General features: G+C 42.9%; 1 protein-coding gene across 4 annotated transcripts in view; it reads left to right on the forward strand.

Moving 5' to 3' along the window:
• Positions 1–17,152, forward strand: part of GPR107 (G protein-coupled receptor 107) — a 38,393-nt gene extending 21,241 nt beyond the window's left edge. For 2 of the 4 annotated variants that reach the window (XM_041719617.2, XM_041719616.2), the window contains exons 16-19: positions 3,808–3,857; positions 4,591–4,674; positions 5,473–5,597; positions 11,746–12,204. In XM_041719617.2, coding sequence (XP_041575551.2) covers positions 3,808–3,857; positions 4,591–4,674; positions 5,473–5,597; positions 11,746–11,842 — 356 coding nt within the window. In that variant the 3' untranslated portion in view covers positions 11,843–12,204. Of the gene's footprint in view, positions 1–3,807; positions 3,858–4,590; positions 4,675–5,472; positions 5,598–11,745 lie in introns of all 4 variants that reach the window. The other 2 variants (XM_030286308.4, XM_030286309.4) reach the window with 2 other exon arrangements.
• The last annotated feature ends 1,567 nt before the right edge of the window (positions 17,153–18,719 follow it).

An 18,719-nucleotide genomic window follows, 5' to 3' on the forward strand; every position in this document is an offset into this window, starting at 1 on the left:
CACCACCTTGTTTACATGCATCTTGAGAAAAGAGAGGGAGTATATATATTATTTATACATCATTTTTGTTTGAAGCTCCAAGTTTTTGGTCACTGGACCTCTCAAGTCTCATAGAACTCCCTTGTGATCATATCCCCTGTTGTTTGAGGGCGGAATGGGTTGGAATGCAGTTTGTTCTGCTGGTACCTGTGTGTTTGTGATGAGAGATGTGACATGGCACACTCCAATCATGGGTTGCTGTTTTCCTGGAGCACTGCAGTTACAGCTGGCAGCAGAATTAGGGGAAATCCGTGACAGCCTGTTGCTCCCAGGCATCATTCATTCCCTGTGCTCTGTGCAGTGGGCAAATGATGATTAATGATTTCGTGCTTGCCCCCATGTCAGGAAAAACCATTTGCAGTATTCAATGTCTTCCTGCTGCTGTGCCATGAAAATGCTGTGAACAAAAAGCCTGGTCCTGTGTGGTGCAGAGAAGCCCTTGCTTGGCTGGGCTCAGCACCACTTCCAGGTGCCCCAGAGACCTGTCCAGGGTTGATGTGGCAGGTCTGTGTTGTAGATTCAGGGCTTATCCTGTGCTTTGGGTTTTCATCTGACCCTGGTGGAGCACTTTTGTGCCAAATGGCTGATGTGGTTCAGGACATTCAAGATTAAGGAGTCTGTGCCACCTTCTTCTTGGTGACACTGAGCCTTGCTGAATCTGTCTGACCTCTTCTTTCTGGTACAGGAATGCTTTTAAGCAGAGAGCTCAGGCTGTAGAGCCACACATCTCAGAGCTGCTTTTTCGAGAGTTAGATCTACATGTGCTGCATCACTGGGGAGAGCAGAAAGCTTCCATTTACAGTTTGATAATGGCACAAATCACATCTCAAATGCATCAGCATGAGTAGGGCAAGCAAAGCATTGAAAAAATACTCTCAGCTGTACCTTGAACACGTTCACTGGCTGCATTATGGTTTTTCTTTATGGATTGTATTGTCTGGGCTCAAGCTCCCTGCACCCTCAGCTGCAGTTCTGTGATTGTTATTACATACATATACTGAAAAGGTCGGATTTATTAATCAAAAGGCTATTGTGTGGTATGCAAGTCGATGGTCCAGCTTCTTTTTCCATCTTATGGACAGCCTCAATGTTGGAAATTAGCATGGGGACAATCTCAAAAAGAGACTGCTTATCAAAACACTGGGGTGTGCTCTGTTTTGATTGATGCAGATCAGGCTGTTGCAGGCACAAGCTGTTAAAGTAAATGGTGATTGAGAGATAAAACTGAGGGAAGCAAGGTATAGATGCTATAAATCTTCTCTGGAGGATGGCTTTTATCTAATTACTGTCTGTAAGAGCATGAATTAATTTCTAAAACCTTTGGTGGAAGGTCTCTTTTAAATTTTTTTTTCCCTTCTCTGCAGTTTAGTACTGTCCTTTGCAGAATGGTTATCATACTCAAAATATAAATTTGCCCAACCTTTACTGCATGCTGTGATTGCTGCTGTGTTATCACAGCCTTACAGGTTGGGGTTGCAAGTGATTCAAGTTGTAAGTGACAGCTGCTGGCTGAGCCTCACTCCTTGTAAATGCTGCTGTCGCTGTCTGGGCTGCCAGGCTGAGGTGAGCAGAAATCTTGGAGTGTCCATGATAGCAAGACTCAAATAATACTGCTTGGAGCACATTCAGCCTGTGAAGAAGCAATTCACAAGCTGCTGATGCCAAGCAATGATGATTTTAGATTTTTCTCCAGAACAGTGTGTCCTGTAACTTTGAGTTGTTTTAAAAAAAACTGGCAGAATTTTGTAGACATGCATTAATGCTGACTTACGTATCTGATAGTGGAGAGAAATAGTGCTGCAGTTGAGGAGAGTAAGTCAGCTTCCACAGGTGATTCCTTAGCCCTTCCCTTGGTGGTGGCTGTCTTTTTTTCCCCTCTCCTTGCCCTTCCTTCCCATGCTCAGGCATTCTGGATATGTGAATATATCAATCTATGACTCTTTGCTATTGATTATCATGATGAATAGCTGAGATGTTGAGCTTTGCACCATCAGCTGGGAGAGGTGGAGTTATGACACTTCATTTGGCAGTCAGGTGTTTGGCTTTGCTGTCCTTTCATCCTGTGCAGTGCTGGAATCCAGCAGAAATGACTCCCCAGCTCACTGGTGTTGACTGTAGAGCGCTGCTAGACCGGCAGTTTGAATCACAGCTGTTGAGTTGGTGTTCCTTCAACCACAAAGCCTGGTAATTCTCCTGGCCTGTCAGTGCACCAACTGCTGGCAGTTCTTGAAGTTGGACGTGTTGAGTTCAAAATAGATCCTTCTGTGTGCAAACCAGTGTGTGGGAAATCACAAGATCTTCATGGTCACACTTAATGCAGTCTTCTTTAAATAGGACGATACTGCTTTCCTGTTTCACAATTCAGTGCACTTATCATGCATATTTACATGCTTTTATCTTTCACCAAATCTATTAGGAAAAGGTTTTAACTTTAGATCATCAGTCAGTTCATGCCTTGTGCTGGTCAGGTTGCTGCTCTTAGTGTGTCTGCTGGAGGAGGGTTTGTAGCTGCCTTGAGGTGTCTGTAGCTTTCAGTAGTATCCCAGGAACACTAAAGGTGAACTGGAAAGGGACTCTTGATCTTTAGATTATAAAATAGTTTTATAACAGGATGCTGTCTGTCTTCACTGTAGTTTCTGTAGTGGGAGCTTACAGGAATTTATTTGCAGTGGTGCATTTGACACTTCCTTTGCATAAGAAAAGCTGCTTTGTTTTTGTCAGAGGAGGTGAAGCATTTCTTAGGGAGCTATTAGCTCTCCTCTCCCTCATCTGAAATACTGTATTTTGCTGTCTTGTGAACCTGGAAGACCTTACATGCAAATATATGCAGCCTTTTATAAATCATTGCAGTGGGTGAGTTCTCTGAGGGGGTGCAGGTGAACTTCAGATCAATGTGTTGCACTTCCACATCTGATAAATACATTATGAGGACTTGGAGGGAATACCAGTAAATGTGTGTCAGTATTTTTTAACTGGCAACTCATGTTCATTGGCTCTGAACTGCATCTCTGTATGCTGTCAACAGATCTTGGACTCTGCCTCTTGTGTTGTCACAAAAGCATCAGTGGCCTGTGTTTATAATCCTGCTGCACATGTAAAAGCTGACTCTCAGAGCAGAGCTGACAGCTGCTCCATCTGTTGTTGACCTCAGCTGGTTCACATGAGTGCTCTGTGCTCTCCAGCTGATGTGATGTGTGCAATACGCCCAGGTTTGCCTGGAGCCTGGGCTGGCACGTTTGGGGAACTGCTCAGGATAATTTCCTGTCTCACTTGTGAATTGTGCCTGAGCTGTGGTAGAGGACCTTGCTTAGGTTTTCAAGTGCTTGGGCTGCTGTTCAGCAAGGTGCAGTGGTTCCCAGAGCTGTGATTACCTGCAAGATGCTCAGCTATAGGCATGGAGCAGGTCAGGGAGGGCTCTAGAAAAGACAGGAATTTTCTAGGAGGCAGTGTCAGGTGGAGTGGCCCTTCTGGCAGGAGATAATGACAGTATGTAGTTGGCTGTACACAGGTAGAGGAAGGTTCTGTAATGCAGAGTGTGTGCATATAAACTTTAATGCAAAAGCAATCTCAGTTCCCTTTTTAAGAGTGAATTCACCCCAGCCTGGGAGTTATCCTGTATGTGAACATGCCAGGCTGGCACTCCTCTGTACAAATCCTTCTAGCCTGGGATTACCTGAGTCCTGGCTCTTGCCTACCCTGCAGACAGGCATCAAAAAAAATTGTCTCATGTTAAAAATTTTCTGATGGACTTTTGTGTTCTCTTGATAGCTGCCATTAACCTAGCAAAGCTGAAGCTCTTCAGACATTACTATGTCATGGTAAGTAAAACACCTGCACACATGCATGTGGGGAGCTTGGAAGCTGTTCAGGGCTTTTGATGGAATACTTGTTGGAATCTAATCAGCTGGTGGATGTGGTAGAGGCTCTTGGCACTGCTGTGCTTTGGCATCTTGGTCAACTGGCTTACAATCCTAAAAGCAACTTCCTTTTTTTTTCTCCTAATGGTTCTATCCTTCTGTCTCTCTTTAAATTCCAGCTATTTGTAATGCTTCCTGATTTCCTCTGGAGACAGCTTGAGCTGCCAGTTGAATTGATGGGCTTGAATAACATACTGTAAACTTGCTAAAAATTAAACTTGGGACCAAATGGTGCCTGGAGATGCATGTGTGCAGTTCCTGATTAAGTCAGTGGGAGCCATGAGTACATTTCCCAGGAGAACACAGGCTTCTTAATGATTTCCAACAGCCTCATTTCAGGCTCTCCTAAGTGGCAAGAGTAATAAATTACAATTGTGATTCTTGAAATTCTGTGAAATTGTAATACTTAAAGCATTTCCTGCTGTAACTTGAGTATGTTACCAATAGCTTGAGTTATTGGATGTTCAACAAGCAGTAGAGCCCTCAGCTTATATCTTCCATGTTTATTGAGGAGCATAATAAGGCTAGTCTGACATAACAGCAGTCTGGGAACTGCTGGAGCTATTTCTCTGGGGTAAGAAGGTTCTATAAGGCCATTGCTATTGTTCTTATGCTTTCTCCTTTCCCTTCCCAGATTGTGTGTTACATTTACTTCACACGGATCATTGCCATTCTCATAAAGATTGCTGTTCCATTCCAGTGGAAATGGCTGTACCAGGTATTTGCCAGCAAAGGAAAATGCATCCATTCCTTGATGTTTTTCTCTATTATTCTTTAAATATAACTGCACAACAAAATTCCATAAAATGTTCCTCATGTTATAGTAAAACATCTCAAAGCACAGTGCAGTACCCTGCCTCCTCTTGATTTTATCACTGATGTGCTTAAGGTGAAAGAATATATTCTTAGTTTTATGTTTGTCCAGCAAGGCTGCTGGATTATACATGAGATGTCTGAAAGTAATTGCATTATTGATTTTCAATCTTTCAATTTAAAAATGTCTGAAGGAAATTAATCAAGAACATACAAAGGTGAAAAAAATAGTCAGGTTTGCTCTGTGTAATTGAAGCCCGAGGGAGCCAGGGAAAAAGGCTTTTGCTCTTCCATCTACAGGCTTTTTTTGCCTGTGGACTTCTAAATACTTGGTTTCTTAACACATAATCCAGGTAACTGTGCAGGGAGTCCTTGGAATACATTAACTGTTGAAAAAACTGAGCAACATAGGGATGATTCCTCCTCACCCCATTTAAAAGCCAAGTCTTGCCATAGTTCTTTGAAAGCTCTGGAGAGATGGATAGAACTGTAGCTCTATTTAAAGTGACAAGGAAAACTGAAAGAACAAAGGATTTGACAGCCTTTAGCCTGGGATTAATGACAACCAGACAGGAATTATTTTATTTCTGCTGTGGCCCAGGCCTCTTGGCCATTAAACCTTGAACCTTATGAATGAGGAGCAATGTTTTGTGACCACAGAGCATAGCAGGGCTGAACTTCAGTCTCGTGTTTTTGCTTGCAGCTGCTGGATGAAATGGCCACACTGGTGTTCTTTGTCCTCACTGGGTACAAGTTCCGTCCAGCATCAGACAACCCTTACCTACAGCTCTCTCAAGATGATGAGGATGACCTGGAGATGGAAGCTGTGTAAGAATCCCTTTCCCCTTTTATTTACCTCTTCACTTGATTTGAGAAAAGTAGCATTTAAAACAAGCTTACTTGAATCTCTCTAAATCCTTCTGTGACAAAGATGAGGATCTGCCCACGTTTAAAGATGAGGTGTCAGGATTGGTGTGTGTAAAGAGATTTGTGGTGTGCATAGGAGCTTCTGATCTAGATATTGCAGTAGTGTGGAAAAAGCTGTTAAAGCTTTTCATGGGGGAAAAAGATTCCCATGAAAATGTGAAGTAAGAAAGCTTTTCATTTTAATTTAGCTCATGGAACATGAATGAGTTTTACAGTTCATCATTAATGCTTCATATTTAAAAAAACCCTAGTGAACAACAAAAATGACCCACCAATCTGCAGAACATAAGTAATAATAAATGTATAAAAATAATATAATAATAAATAGGTGGACAGGGTGTAACATCCTTTCTGCCTTGGTGTTCAGCATATAGCTTTGCAAAAATTTATTTAAAGCAGAGCCAAGGAGATGGATTTTTATCAGTATCTTCCCTGGTTTATTCCCTGCTGTGAAACCATGAGGCACCACAAATGCTTCAGGACCTGAGCTAGTCTGGGAAAATTATATAGCAGGGCTCAGGCTAAGTCCCTGTCATTTTCTTTGCAGTGGTTTTCTGAGGACTTAAAAAATGAGTGGCATTTTTGAATGTGTAATTAAAAATGCCCTAAGAAATTCAGCCTACCAGGAGTGTTGGATACAGCTTTATGTGCCCTAGAGTCTGCTGCCTTAATAGGAGCAGAGCTAAACTAATCCTTTGGTAGTTATAAGTTTGATGCATAATTGCAATTCATGTAGAAGCTTAGAAGCCTGTTCCTAAGAGTCTTTCCAGTTTGGCAAATCTCCTTTACCTGGGTGAAATAAATCAACACTGTTTTTATTACAGAAGAAAAAAAAAGTCCAAATGTGTTTGCTGTCACAGTTAGCTCAAAAAGAAATGAATCTTATTCAAAAATTGCTACAAGGAGGTTTGAACTATAGAATCCAGACTGAAATGTCATGTAAGGAGTTTAACTTCTCAGAAATATAGCTAGTAACAAAGATCTTTTTAAATGCATAGCTATTTTTACTTTGGGTCTAGAAAAATCTGTCATTTTTGCAAGTGGAATCTAACTAGTGGGTAGTGACCTTAAAATCACTATCACTTACATGTGTTTAAATGGTTTATGTAAGAAACTGGTCTCAGTTTGGAAGCTGTTTGGTAAAAAGACATTCACATCAGGAAGTCAGTGTGTGAACTGGCAGGATTGTGATTGTACTAAAACAAGCATTTTCCCTTTTTGCCTGTTTTAGAGTGAATTTCAACTTTGCATTACGTGCTTAATGAATTTTTGCTTGTGGGGGTTTTGCTAGGACTAATAATAGGACACCTTTCAAATACAGTGATTTTAGTCAATTGAGAAGTTGCTAAATTTAGGAGAATCTGCCAGAAATGAACTGGAGAAAGTTTAATGAAGTAATTCAGTGATTTACATCTCATCATGAAGTAGACGTTGCTAAAAACTCACGGGTTAGAATTCCTTGTGAGCCTTTTCCTAGTAAGGCATTTTGCTCTTTGCTTTGGGAGTTTCCATTGTTGTGCCTTGTGGGTTGTTCCCCTTAGCGTTGCTTGAATTTTCTGATCTGATTCACCAGAAGTTTTTTTCCATTTGGGCACTTGGCAGGGTATAATCTGTGTCTGGTTCTCCCTTCCCCAGCTCCATCAGGAAGGTTATGTTTGTAGATATTTGAAAAACAGAATTTCTACACATTTTGAGACAGGTGAAGCACTGCAATGCATGTGTACTAAATTTCTCATTGATTTGGTCTTGCTGGTCCTGTTTTTGTCTTCATAAATATTAAATGTTGTTTCTGTGGGGAGGAAAAAATACCCGGGTTTATTTGAGCAGGTGACTAAGTATCTGTCAGTGTCCTGACTAACCACTGCATGAGTGTTTTTCCTTTCATGTGATAAATACCCACTTGTCTTTACAGGTTATGGCAGAAACTAAAAACCTGCAAACTTCATGGTGTTCTGCTATGTCAGTTTTATTGTTATTTTCCTCTCCCAGAGGGTTTTTGTTTAAAATAAGGTTCTCTAAAACAGAAGCATTCAGTTCCTTTAGACTCAACATTTCTGTGAGCTAGCAGAGGGGAAAGCTGTGAGGTTATCAGACCTCTTTTCCAGGCTTGCTTGTCTTCCATGAAAAAAAAAAAAAATAGGACATTTTAAGTGCAGCTCTGTAGTTTGGGTCTGTTTTCATGCATTGAAAATTATAGACATCTCAGTCTGGCAGTAAATGCAAATATTGTTAAGGACGCTGGAAATCTGGAAAGTTTCAAGAAAAATCTGCAAATTAGGTGTTTGTACAGAAGCAACACAAGGCACAAATCCTCTCTTTGTAAGTCCTTGTAACTCTCGGGAATAAAATCCAAATCAAGAATAGCAAAGGTAACTCTGAGATCTACAGACTTTGCAGGAATCTCTTCAGTTGTTGCAGGCTCCACAGAAGTTGTCCTGGCAGGGAAGAGAGCGTGACTAAAGCCGAGCTAAGGACCTGTCTGTCCTTTTTCAAGCAGGTTCAATAGCCATTCATCATCAGCAAAGTGGCTTTCTGTGTATTCTGTGCTGGGCAGCCTCTTGAGTTCTGTCAGTACGTGGGCTCATCGCTGACAGTTTGTTAGATTAAAGTTCCCTGCTTGAAAAGGTGCAGCCACACTTGGCAGAAAGAGCTGTCAGGCTTCCAGTCCTAATGCCATTTCTGGGGCATGAACACAAAAATATGAACAGTACAGTGGATGAGGTTGGGGTGAGGAAGGGGAAAGGAAGAATTTTTGTTGGTTTTTTTGTTTGTTTTTTTTTTAATTTCATTAACTCAGTAAGCTGGCTTTAGATGCTGGATATCAAAATGCTCTTTAGTGGGTCTTGGTTGAGAATGATGTTCATGCATGCAGGGAGGTTAAGATATTTCCACTGGAGGAGGGATTGCAAGAGAAAAAACTATTAATGGTTTTGTTCTCAAGTTGGTATATCCAGCTTACTCAGTGTGTGGTGACTTTGCTTCTCCTTAACCTAAAACAGCCTCAACACAGGGAACTGTTGTGGTAACACTGATCTTAGCTTATGCCTTGAGATCTGGAGTTTCTCTCTGTGTCATGAGGCAGCTTATTCTGTGCTGAGATTTGATGACCTGCTTGGTTGCTTTTCTCTGCTTTCTCTCAGGTTGTGCTTCGTGGCAGACTGATTCATGGTGCTCTGCATTAGCAGTAATTTTCTTCACCTAACACATCTTTTGCTTGCAGAGATCAGCTTTTTTGCTCTATGGCTGATCAGTTTTCACTCCAGTTTGCAATAGCTTGTAAGGGCTGGCTGCTGCCAGTATTGCAGTGTTTCTTGTTGGACTATAAAACAAATAAACAGGAGAAAAGGGTTGAAATCCGCCACTGTGGAGAACTGGAGATACTTCTGAATGTTTAGCCATTCCTTGATACCTTGGATACAATGCAGGAGAAAAATAAACCCCATGAAATCTCTGCAGCACATACCACTGTGTGATGGAGTGCTTGGGGAGCTCCTCCTCTGCCTCATTGGTGACAGATGCCCCTCTGGCAGGCACAGAAATGCTCTCTGGAGAGGGATGGTTCAGTGAGAAGGATTTGTTGCACTTTAACTGCTGCTGATTTGTGGGCTGGAAAAGCAGTTGAGCAGACTGCAGGTGAGGAACATTTCTGTGCTGTATTGCAGGTCAGAGCTGAAGTGCTGAGGACAATGAGGATTTCAGTGTGCTGGTCATAGTGCAGCTACCCTTATTTCATTTGGCACTAAAATGTGATGACTGGACTGATTTTGAGAGCAAGAGGAATTGCCTGTTATACCTGAACAATTTGAGAAAAGGAGGGACTTGAGAGCTACTTCATGCACTTGTCACGAGACAAGAACAGTCTCTTCAGCTCTTCAGATGGGCTTTAACCTTCACTGTTGGAGAATCCACACAGAAATCTCCCCCAGCTATTTGCTGGTGCTGAGGGGGACACAGTAAATGGCCTCTCTGGTAGCAAAGGATGTGACTTGATCTGCCTGCACTTTCAGTGTGTAACTCTCCCATAAACATGGGAAGTAGATCATTCCCTCCTAGCTGTAACCTTGCATTACTTCTGTCACCACCTTGGTGTGCAGTGGCTCTCTAATGGCATTAGAGTGCAGTGTGTGCCAGGTGGGATCTTCCCAGCTGTGAGTCAATCGCTGGGACTGTTTTGGTGTCATGCATGTGTGAAATACCTCTTCATATATCCCAGTGCTTCTGCTGCTGCATTGCTGTGTGAGATGCTCGTTTCTGCTTTGTAGTTTATGGTAATCTTCAGCTCCTCCCTGAGGAATGGATACTTAGCTCCTCTTTCTGTAATTATGAAGTTGATTATTTCTGAAGAGTAAACTTGGTAGCTGTCTTGCTGCATCCTCCTGTACTTTTCAGACTATTACTATAATTTGCCAGAATCTTTCTGCATTCTAGTCTTGTTCTCCAGTATGTAACTCTTAGTGTCTTGTGCAGATTTAATAAGCAAGTTCTCTATTCCATTACCCAGGCAATTACTGAAAATACTGAGTAGAAGTGAACCCAGGACAGGCCTCTCTGGAACCACACTCAATGTTCTTACATTTTTGACAGGAAACCATTAAGTAAATCTCAATGCATACTTTTCCAATTAGTTATCCATCTACTTTAGTTTTGTCTAGCTTAAGTTTCTCCAGATTTTTTCCTATCTGACTGTGGGAAACCTTTATCAACAGGGAGAATTTCAAAGATCTGCATGCCTCCGTACTGATTAGTTTGATCTTGTCTAGGAAATGTTTACTGATTCCATATTTCTCCTTTAAGCAACCTGCTTACTTTTCTCTGTACTTGCCTTTTTTTATTTTAGTAAGGAAAAAAGTTATTTGACCTGTACTCTTGTGACCCTTTCCTATAAAGCCCAAGCTCATCTAGGCCCACTCTAAAGTGAGAACCAGTGATGATCCCAGTATGGCCACTGCTGGAATGTCACTGAACACAGCAGGCTGAGTAAATTATTTTTACAGTACATGAACAGAAGCAGGGATCTAACATGGAACTAAGGGAAGAGGAGTGTTATCTGAAGATGACTTCTCTTGGGGAGATGCTGTGGAGATGTTGTTAGCAGCTCTGATCAAATAAAGCACTCTGACATGGTAAACAGCAGGTGAAAGTGCTCACAGACCAACAGGGGCAGCTTTGAACAGGACAGGTCTGTGTGTGCTTCCAGGCATCCTCTGGGAATGCATTGAGCTATTGGTACTCTTACCTTCAGCATGCAAAATAACCTTTGTAGCATGTTTGTGGGGGAAAAAAAATACCTGTGTGGAATGAGAATCACACTGTGCAAAAGAATAAAGAAAATGTGTCATGCATCCAAATTGCCTGTTTGGTGTAGCAGCAGAGAAAAGCTGAGCTGAAGAGTTGTTGGAGAGCCAAGGCAGTTCCAAGAGGAATGGTGCTGTTCTGCCTGGATAAACAGTTTAGTCTACCTCAATTGAATGGGACTGTGGGACTTTGTAGTTCAATGGTCAGATTGCCATGACAAATCCAGACTTGGATGGTACAAAAAATTATAACTTCTCCCTTCTGTTTTGTTGCTATTCATTTTGTTATTAAGAGGAGCTGGTGTGCATTAAGCTAATAAGGTTCATCTGGGGCACTGTGCACTGTGTATTTGTGTAATATGTTGTACCTATTAAAATGCAGAAGAAAGTCACAGAAATAAGGATGGTCAGCTGCATAGTAACAGGGGGATTTTAAGTGAACTGCTCAAATTTAGCAAATAAACACCTGGTTTAACTATTTTACCACCCCTGTTACCTTTTTTGAAGTATGAGCCAATATTACTTGCTGCTTTAGTTTAATGATAGATGGGAAAGGCTTTGAGGTGCTCAAGGACAGCAGCTGTGCTTCCAACTCCCATCTGTGCCGTGTCAGGGTGGTACAAGAGATCAAACATGGGAACTGCTCAGTGTGGGTAAAGAGATGTGAGAAGTGTTGTTTGATGAGTGTGAGCTGTTGCTGAAATGGATTTTACAGTTCAAGGTCTGATGTCTGATGCTTCTCCTTTCTCTTCTAGGGTGACAACTTCAGGAGTAATGGAGGGCATGAAGAAAGTCAAGAAAGTGGTGAATGGTTCAGCAGAGCCTCAGGGCGAATGGGAAAGCACAGCATGATGGACTGGACTAAGGCAGCACTTTCAGAGAAACTTTTTTAATTTATTAATATTACTCTCAGTGGAAAGGGAGCAACTTGCACTCCCCACCACTGAAACCGCAGAGTGGGGTGTGTCTAGGGAGAGCAAAGCAGTGCAGAAATGTAACTATTCCTTTGATCATAAGAAAATGGGATCTCCTGGTACCTGCAAGGAGCGTGAAGCTTTCCTGGGGATTTTGGGTAGCTTTTTTTCCCCCTTTCTGGATCGGTTCTTTATTCTGAATTGTTGCGTTCCTCAGAATGTGTTATACTAATGTGAAGAGGGATCTTCAGTGTGTATGTAAAGAATATATTTTATATAATGCTCATATATATACACACACACACTTGCTTTGTAACATGAATGCTGGGACTTGCAAAGCCTGTCAGAAGGTGGGAAAAGAAGATAAAGACATGTAAGTATTTTTTTTTTCTTTTTATAAACTCTCCTTTTGGCTTGGATGGAACATTGCAAAACAAATGGATAGGAACAACTGCAGTTATTTGAGAGACTGAACGGGTATTGGGTCAGATGATTTCTGCCACTGCTCATGCAAGTGTGAAAGGTGATAAGTATCTTGTCTTATCCCTGCAGGTGTCCACCTGAACGTGTCAAGTTTTCAGATGTGTTGCTATACAGCAAATGAGTGGCTATTTTCCATTAAAGCACTAAGCCCATAGTGCAATAAGCATTTATGTACATTCTCCACTGTCCATGGAGTCGCTCTTGATTCACCCCCATCTGACAAGAAGTACACAAGAGATGTAAGACTGATGCTTGCTTTTCAGGGGTCTGCCTAAATGGTTTACTTTCAAGCTGTGACCCAGAGCACATTGGTTAGCTTCATAAAATATTTTCAAGGTTTTCAAAAGTCACTCCTTTCTGGCACAGTATAAACAGTACCAGACTCTCCAGTGGAAATCTGTCTAGCCATTTTACTGCAGCATAAATCTCTGGTTCACAGTTACCCTGAGTTACTGGGCCTCTCTGGATGGCTACTTGTACCTCTCTGGCTGTGTAGGATTAATAACTCTGCTGTTTGAGATGAGCTGAACTGGCCAAAGTGGTATTGCTACCAAAACCAGGCAACTGTAACTCCCAGTCCTAAATGTTTTTTTGTCAGGAGAGGAGAAGATTATGACCAGAACCTTGATGCAGAGTAATATGGGATCCTTGACTGTCAGCTGCAGACTTGCAGTGGAGTCTTAACAGACACATTCCAAAAATGCTGCATGTGTTTTCTCTGTAGTCCCTGGGATTGTCAGTAGGGCAGTTGGTGGCCAGAGCTGTAGTAGTGAAAATGGGTGCTCATTTGGGGGAGGATGGAAGTGGCTCACTGGTGGAATGAGGATTAGCTTTAACAAAAATAAATCAACCATAAGTCACTGACCCACTGAAGCCTTAATATTCATGCAGACACACTGATATGTGGTGCTGTGGAGCCAAGTGCTTCTGCCAGGGTGTCAGGGAGAGGCATCAGCAGAGCTCTGGATGTGCCAGCATCACTTACAGACTCGTTCAGGAATTGGTTTTATTTTAGTCTTCAAGCTGAGAAGGACGATTTCCAGAATCTTGAGCCACTTCCTCATTCCTGAGCAGGGATTGTGGAGCTCTTGGTGAGCTGTCTGTACCAAGCCTTGCTGTTTGAGGAGCAGCATCCCTTTTCCCCATTGCCACTTCTTTTCCCAGGTGTTGGTTCTATGCACCATGGAGGTGGTAGAAACAAATCTACCTGCTTTGATAGCTGGAACTGCTTTCTCTTCAGATAAAGCACAAGAAGAAGAGCATTTGTCTCTGGCCACAGAATCCTCTTCTGTTTTCCTCTTCAGCTGTAACTTCACAGTAATCACAGCAGTGATGGTTTGACTTGCTATAATTGCCTTGCAGTGAGACAGTTTTAGTGAGAAGAGATCCTATACCACTGGAGAGGCTGTTTGGTGACCTATGGGCCTTTAGGCCTTCTGGAGGAAGAAAGCTACATATTTAGCCTGAAGTGTGAGAAACTTACATTTAAATGCAATACCTGGAAAAACTCATCCTCTGCAGTTACTCTATCCCTTGTGATTCCCTGCATCCAAAGGGCTGCTCAAACAGGCTGTAAAGTTTGTTCAGAGAAGCCCACGAAGACTTGAAGTGTGTTGGCACTGAGGTATGTAAGGGATAAGGATGTGCTGTCAGGAACAAAGTACATCTGGGCAATGCTATTCTGGAGCCTGTTAATCCTTTTGTGAATGAGATGTGAAGTTGTCATAGGTGTGGCATTTCACCCAGAACCACGAGGGCTGTGCTGTGATCCCAGGGAACGATGAGCTGGTTCCAAACAGCTGCTTATTCCATACCTGAGCATCAGTGGAGCTGACAATTTGGCAAGTGCTGTTACCTTAATCTCAGGTTTTGTTTTTTTTTCTTTTTAATAACGCACTTTTTTTGCTAAAGTTGCATATGGTGTAGGTTTAGCTGCCAAGTCCCTGTCTCGCCAGTCAAAGACCAAAAAAATGGGTCATTTCTTTTTGTCGTGGCAGGAAAAGCCGCAGCAGTATTCTGGAAGTCCTTTTGTTACAAGAGCTTTTTCCAAGTTCAACCTTGACCTTCAGCTGTCAGCTCCACAACCAGCTTTTGCTGGTGCTTTCTACGGGATGCCAAGCAGCAGGAAATGGTCAGACCTGAGCACTAGGAAGTAAAATCAAAGTCATGGACAAGTCAAAACCCAAAAGATTCTTATTGTGGCCATTTCCAAAATGAATTTTCTCTGGTGCAATTCCTTGGATCAGGACATAAAGTCTGTCTTGATGGATATGATGGATGGGACAGCAGCTAGGAAGTTGGAGGGTGGAGGGGATAGCTGCAGTTGTGCTTTTCTCCATCACAGCTGGTGTTGCACTGCAAATCGTCAAAGACAGGACTACTCCCTCCCCTCCTCCCCAGGCAAACCCACAGCTGCATGACTGGCACTGTGTAACTCCAGGGCTAGTGGAGTGCAGGGCTTGGAGCTCTCCAGGCAGGATAATCGGTGCTTGCCTTTCACATGCTGATGGCTGCTTATCTGGTAGGAAGCTCTGCCTCTCACAGGGAGGGAAGGAGAGGAGCTGTTGAGGATTACAGATCGTTTAGGGATGTGCAGCTTTAGTTCCCTGCTTTTACTGAAGTGAGGAGCTGAAGCAATCGCCAACAGTACCCAGCAGCAGAGTGACAGGAGTCCTGGAACAGCAAGTCTGCTGCAATGGGAATAAATGGTTTGAATGCTTTCCCATATGCTGCTGCAGCTGAGCACTCAGTCCCGTCTGCAGACAAAAATGAGATTGGTTCAGTCTTCACTTGTAATGCAGGTTATGCCCCAGTAAATCCCTGTGGATGCTGACATGCACATGCCACTGCTGCACTCCTCCTTCCTGCCGTAGCTGCTCAGCAGGCTGTCTTCCAGAGGAACCTCCTCGCAGTGCAGCTGCCAGACTCTTGCATTCTTCAGGCTGGAAAATGTTTTCCTTGATGGTTCATCAAGAGACGTACTAAAAGAAAGCAAGACATAATGGGGTCATGTGGAACAGTGCTGCTGCCTGCTCGAGTGGAGCAGTTGGAGTTGAAGAAGCTACATGCTGTCCTATTAAGATGCTCTTTCATGTTGTCGTCTAACTGGGCGTGTTGTGATGTGTGCAGTGCATTGTTCAGTGTTTCTCTCCAGCTCAGTGCCCTGATCCTGGATTTCCATGCTGGCATGCCCTGGGAGAGCATGTTGTAAAAATTTGCTGCATTGCAGCATTTTGTCTGGAGCTCGTAGTGTGGAAGATGTATTTTTTCTAAGCTGAGTGGACTCTCTCTGGCGTGAGTGTGCATCCACCATGTGTCCTTGGGCACTGTAGCATTCCTTCTGGCCGTGAAAGGCCATGTCCTGATCACTCCAGTGTGCACATCTGGTGCAAGTCCTCTAGAAGATTTTTTGTGTTAAGGCTTTTTCCCTTACTGTGTGTTCCTCTTAGAGAAAAGCAGCTGAGCCACTGACAATCAAATTGATGAGAAGGGAGGGGATTTTGTTGTTTAGTTGAAAACTGCCCCATTTGAAGCAAATACTGGGTATTGAGCTCTGAGAACTGGAGTTCTCTAGCTACTAAGGAGAGGGAAGGAAATCTTTCTTCCTTTAACCTACTTGGTTTGTCTCCTTCAATTTGGCCTGTCATGCTAGCTAACAGATTGCTGTCACTTTACAGAAGATGTTTTATAGCTCCTGTGTTATGGTCTATGCTTCACTCATGGAGCATGTCCCCATTTTTCACCTGTGTACAAAGAGGGAGGAGCTGTGGTCTGCAGGAGTGGGAGGTGCAGTGAGGTTTGAACATAGTGGGACTCACACTGAAGCTGTGACCTTGTGTGTAGTGTCAGTAGCCTCAGTGTTTTCATGCAAGCTGAGGTGGTGCTGCCCAGAGACACTTGACCAATGTTTCCTTGTGTTCCCTGGGGCTGATACGCTGTAAAACGTTCTACATTGAATTAATTTGGCTTCTTTTTTTTGTAGCTGCTGGATACAATATTTTTTGGCTGATTAATCACTTTTCCTTAGCAATGTTGGGAAGCTGTGCATTTTCTCTTTGTAGTGTCTTGGCTGGATGTAGCAGTGATCCAGTGAGAACTGCACATGATCTGTGCTCTCAAGTGGCTGGACCAGGATGTAGGAAAATACCAATGCTCAGGTGTTGAGTGGTGGAGGAAGAAAGTGGCTGAGAAGCTCAAGAACCCATTTATGTTTTGACTGCAGCAATCCTCTAAAAAGGACAATTCTGAATAAATATTTCCCTGTGGGATTTTACTCAGTGTTCTGCTCTCTGTGTACTAAAGTAGACTCCAACCTCAACATCATCAGAAGCACTTCATCCTGTAGCCAGTGGAGCTGGTACCTGCTCTGTTAAAACAGAGTATGGGTCTAAATAGCTTCCCTTGCCCTTTAGGAACTATTAATAATTAATTCTAGATCCTCTTGTGTCATTAAGCAGCTTTAGGGCACCTTGTACAATGTAGCTTTGAATTCATTTAGTAAATGACCTCCAGAAGAACTAAAAAAGACTTTTCTGTGTACAGCAAGTTTCAGTTCTTGGGGTTTTGGTGACCTGTAAATATCCTATTTCTCAGTTCCTGTTCAGATGTAAAAATGGATTTTTTTTCAGTATTTTTTTAAACTTTATTAAAAGAACAGTAAACAGTATTTGAAGAGAAGCAAGGTAGAGACAAGTCAGGACAGTCTGTGTAACTTGGTTTCCCTGCTGTGATGCAAATGTATCAAATAAAGATTGACCAGAAAGAAGTTTTTAATGCATCTCATTTTCTCCTTCTGAACTGCCAACAGCCAAGCTGACCCATTAATCCCAAAGTGCATTTCCCTCTGCTCAACTTCTATTTCCATCCATCAACATCTGCATCATGGATACAGGGCCAAATCACAAACCTTGTGTGGAAGACTTCTTTTGCAGGGAAAAGCTTTCCTGTCTGTGACCCAGTGAGGTTCACTGAAGTGCCTTTTCTTGAGCTCCAGGTGCTGGAGCTGTGCTTGTGTGTGCCCAGCTGCTCTTTTAGGTTTGTAAGCTGAACTTAGGCAATGTTTGTGGACTGAGTCTTGAACAAAAGTGTTTTTCCCAGCCCTGTGTCTCCTGCAGTGTTGGGAAGGCAGGAACTGGGGACCATCTGGACTTGTTGCTGCCTTCCAGCCCTGTGGTCTGTGCATTCTCTGGTGTCAGTTTGCCAGGTGAGGGCAGACAAGGAGCTGATGCTCTGAACCTTGGTGTCCAGATACAAATTAAGGATAGAAGCTTTTAAAGTAATATCTTTGGTGGATTTGGCCACACTATCTCAGAGGGGCAAGTCCTTGGTCTATTTTAAGTTAGACTGGTGGTGATTTGGGATGTCTGTAATTGTGCTCTTCCTGAGGTGTTGGGATCTAATCTTGCATTTCAGTTCTGCAAACTGATTGGGTTGGCAGGGATGAGGAGGGCACAGCATTCCTGTGAAGTGTTCTTCCTGATAATCCCTTATCCCTCAAAATCATATATCCTTCAGCACGAAATTCCAGTCTTTAAGATGTTTCTTACAGTTCAGCCTGAGGTTCTCATCCTAGCACCGAGGGGTAATGCCAGAAATAGCCTCTCTTCTCTACCCTGCGCCTCCCAAGCAGCCAGTTCTGCATTGCCTCAAGCCTCTGGGTGGGTGGTGCTTTACCAGGGAGCTAAACTATAAAAAGTACTTGGAATTTGGTTTTCCTAATACCTCACTGTAGGTTAGAACAAACTTTCCCAATACAGGTGGCCGCTGGTTGTTGCACTGGAGTAGCCTAAATCTCTTTAATGTAGGTTTCTCCAAACTGAACATCCTCTGCATTTTCTGTCTGTTGTGTATTTGGCCTTAAAACATTCCTCCTTGGCATTCCCTGACAGCAGCTGAGACTCATCCCCAGACCTGCCTGCACTCAGCCAAAGGAAAGGTGGAATGTTAAGGGTGGGGTGGGTAAGGTGGGACTGAATTGTGGGAACACTCACTTGTGAAGGAGACCAAATGGAGTTACCAGTGGAAAAATTGATTCCTGACCATTTTCTCCAAGGAGACACAAAGAAGAGCTCCCAGTATTTGAAGTCTATTGCAAGCAGAGGTCATCTGGCAGACTTACACAGGGAGCAGAAGAAACAAAACCAGAGCTAACGAAACTTTCCTCAGTGTTCTGTCTGGATGTAATTTTGTAGGTGTTTTCCTGCCCAGGGGAGATAAATTGTTCTACCTGCACAAAGGTTTTTCTTCCAGTGTGTGAAATTCCCAGCTGTCTGATCATTTGCAGCTCCTCATTGCAGTACTGGTTGCCTGCTGTCAGTGCTTTTGCTCCAGCA

This window comes from Taeniopygia guttata, chromosome 17 (assembly GCF_048771995.1).
Source record: "Taeniopygia guttata chromosome 17, bTaeGut7.mat, whole genome shotgun sequence".
Lineage (NCBI taxonomy): Eukaryota > Metazoa > Chordata > Aves > Passeriformes > Estrildidae > Taeniopygia > Taeniopygia guttata.